The sequence below is a fragment of the Conger conger genome, chromosome 7, assembly GCF_963514075.1.
Source record: "Conger conger chromosome 7, fConCon1.1, whole genome shotgun sequence".
NCBI classification, from domain to species: Eukaryota; Metazoa; Chordata; class Actinopteri; order Anguilliformes; family Congridae; genus Conger; species Conger conger.
Genome location: NC_083766.1, coordinates 60,256,540 through 60,259,659, shown reverse-complemented (window position 1 = coordinate 60,259,659; position 3,120 = coordinate 60,256,540). Strand labels below are relative to the sequence as shown.

General features: G+C 41.8%; 1 protein-coding gene across 1 annotated transcript; it reads left to right on the top strand.

Annotated features, from left to right (window-relative positions):
* Positions 1-247: 247 nt before the first annotated feature.
* On the top strand, positions 248-1,222 carry LOC133133495 (olfactory receptor 1M1-like). Its single transcript, XM_061249596.1, has one exon. It carries the CDS (start codon positions 248-250, stop codon positions 1,220-1,222), a length of 975 nt encoding a protein of 324 aa, XP_061105580.1.
* Positions 1,223-3,120: the final 1,898 nt, after the last annotated feature.

Here is a 3,120-nt window from a genome sequence, read left to right as displayed (position 1 = left end):
TGCATTATAACTGTCGCACTGACCGTAGTCACTAATCTTGTATTACTACGGCTCAAATATCCTACTCTATGAATCTTTGTAGCCTAAGGATTCGAGCGCCTGATAAAAATCAAAATGTAATACAATCCAGGTAACGGGTACGCAGAATTAGGGTTAATTGGTTCTATTTTTCATTGATAAACATTAATCTGTTTCTTTCTCAGGGACCAGAGGAAAGCTGTTACGCGAGGGTCCTGAACGCCGTGCAATGGGAAATCTCGCCACTTCGATCACAAACCACTCCATGATTAGACCACTTGGGTTTTACATTATCGGATTTACGTATTTGAATTTCGATTTATATTTTGCTTTCCTAGCAGTCGTTTATATTGTAACAGTTTTCGCTAACTTCATTATTCTTTCCATTATATTGACAGATCGTCGCCTACACACTCCAAAGTACATTGCGGTGGCGAATCTGGCGATCGTCGACTTGGTGCTCAGTACAACCATTGTTCCTAGTATGATCAAGATGTTTCTCGTGAAAGATAATTTTATTTCCTACAACGCATGCTTCACACAGATGTTTTTTTATTACTGCTTTTTCGCATTAGAGTCGTTTTCCCTCAGTGTACTTGCCTATGACAGGCTCGTTGCCATATGTTTCCCACTGAGACAAAGCTCTATCAACACAATAACCGTCATGATCACAATTTTAGTCACTGTTTGGTCATTTTCTGTAAGTATTATTCTGTTTTCGGTCATAATCCAGACCAGGCTGTCTTTCTGTAATTCGCTCAAGGTGTACAGTTATTTTTGTGACTACGTCCCCGTTTTCAGACTATCTTGTACTGACACCAGTTTAGAGTGGGTCATTGCCTCTTCTCTCAGTTTAATTATTGTGTTTGGGCCCCTCAGTTTGATAATGACGTCATACGCCTGTATTGTGACCGCAGTGTTTAGAATGAAACACGTGGAGAGTAGGTACAAAGCACTTGTAACTTGCACAGAACATCTATTTCTAGTGGCGATTTTCTACGGGCCGAGCGTGACCGTGTTTATCATTGAGCTTTTCTTATTCACCATAGAAACAAATGTCGCTGTGCTTACCTTGTCATTAGCCTCGTGTTTACCGCCCTGTTTGAACCCCATAGTGTATTCCCTGGCAACCAAAGAAATCAGGAACAGAATACTGGCTATGCTCCAGAAAGTCAAAGTAGCAACGTGGACAGGGCAGGCATAGAGCCAATTTACATTTTACATTTTCAAATGAATAACTTCCATTTATTTTATGGCCTGGTCGGTGGCCTCAAATCAGCATGTCTACGTGAGCTCAAATATTATGTAGTTGAATCAAATTTTCTATGAAATAGAAGACCCCCATCTTCACCTTCTTAAAGGCTAATAAAATCGCTTTAAATCAATATTTGGTGTCAAATTATTGATCTATTTCTTTCCTACGGCAATTTTTAGTGCAAGCGTCTGTTGTACTGAAAAGGTGTGTATAGTTCAGTGCTGGATTATGATCTACCGTAAATCCTCAAATTGTGGCCAGGGTCTTTTATTTACTTAGGCTGCACAAAGCACAGGCCTTTATTCGGGGCAGGCTTGCATTCGAGGCAGGCCTTTATTTCTTATTAGGCTTCTGTTGTAGAATTTTATTCTTAAGGATCTTTTTTTTCCTGAAGTGCGTTTTGTTGTGAGACATTTTCGTTTGGAGCAGCATACCGGTAGGCTATCAAAAGATTTTCGCTTTGGTTTGGGATTTAATTGACTTTTGGACTGTTTGATTCTATTGCTAAATGTTGGGACTGATGGGCACTGAAATCTGGGGGGTATTTGATGGTTCACTGTTGAGCTTTATGTAGGGATTTCCACCCGTCTGTTTACTGCGAGCCAAGGCAGCCGCTTTCATTCATTCATTGAACGTGCGCTGTGCTGTAAATATATGGAAACCTTATTGCGTAGCCAAGTAGCCTAAATTGAGTTAATTTTTTTATTTTGCCTGATTTACTTTTTATTAAATTCATAGGCTGGAATGCCTCGCGGCAACAATTGTGTTTAAATGTATACTGCTTCAGCCTTTGGCAAGCTACTCAGAAGGGGGCGGCAAGGGACTGGTAGCTTGAGAGCAACGTATTGGAGACCCATGGTGTAGGACAACGACTTGTCATTGGCAACAGTATTAAACCAACCAACAATATAAAATATGAATTACTCAATTCTTTCATTGAGTTAAATCGAAACAACGTCTTCTAGTGCTCATGGACTGATAGCCCTACTGGTAGGCAATATTACCCCGGCTTGTATTTGGGGGCCGGCCTTTATTTGTCCGAATCGACCACGCCCCCGTCTATTATCCGAGGCCCGGCTTCAAATAGAATCCCGGACACAATTTGAGGATTTACGGTATTAGAGTCCAGAGTTCAGGGTGAGTATGGTTTGGGGTAAGAAGCTGCAGTTTAATCTCTCTGTGCTCCCCCCTAATGACCGGTAGCGCCCCCCGGAGGGCAGTAGCTGAAAGAGCAGATTCTCTGGATGACAGGGGTCCTTAATGATACTCTTTGCTCGCTTTATGGTACGTTTTGTGTATATGGAGTCCAGTGATGGGTGGTTGAAGCCTGCGATTTTGGTCACTTTTGTAATAACTCTGTCCAGTTCCTTTATTGTGTGTTTTGATGTGCTCTGGTACCAGATGGTGATAGGCAGGGTGAGGATGGGTGCTTTGAATGATGGCTACATAGAATCTGGCCAAGAGATGTTGTTTGATGCTGTTTGAGTTGTCTGAGAAAGTAGTCTTTCTTGAGCTTTCTTGAGTAAATTCTTCCGGTATCTCGTCTTGATTCTAGGCTTTTGATTGCCTTTTCAGAACATTTTGTCAATATGACACCCAGAGTTGTGCCAATGAAGGTCATGGAAGCCATTGTGAGGCAGATATAAAATAAAGAACTGCAGTCAGAGACATAGGCCAAACAACAGGCTTACCGAAACAAATGTTGGGGCATCATTAAGCACTGGTGTATTTAAGCCAATAAGATGTATCTGTATGCTACAGAATACATTCTGCTGCTTCTGTCAGAAGGCAAGTGAGCCAGCACCTGTGGCAGCCATACATGCCCAAACCCTCACCACCATGTTTCA

Excerpts from the sequence above, each read along its gene's own strand:
- LOC133133495 (XM_061249596.1), top strand. The coding sequence starts at position 248 with ATGGGAAATCTCGCCACTTCGATCACAAACCACTCCATGATTAGACCA.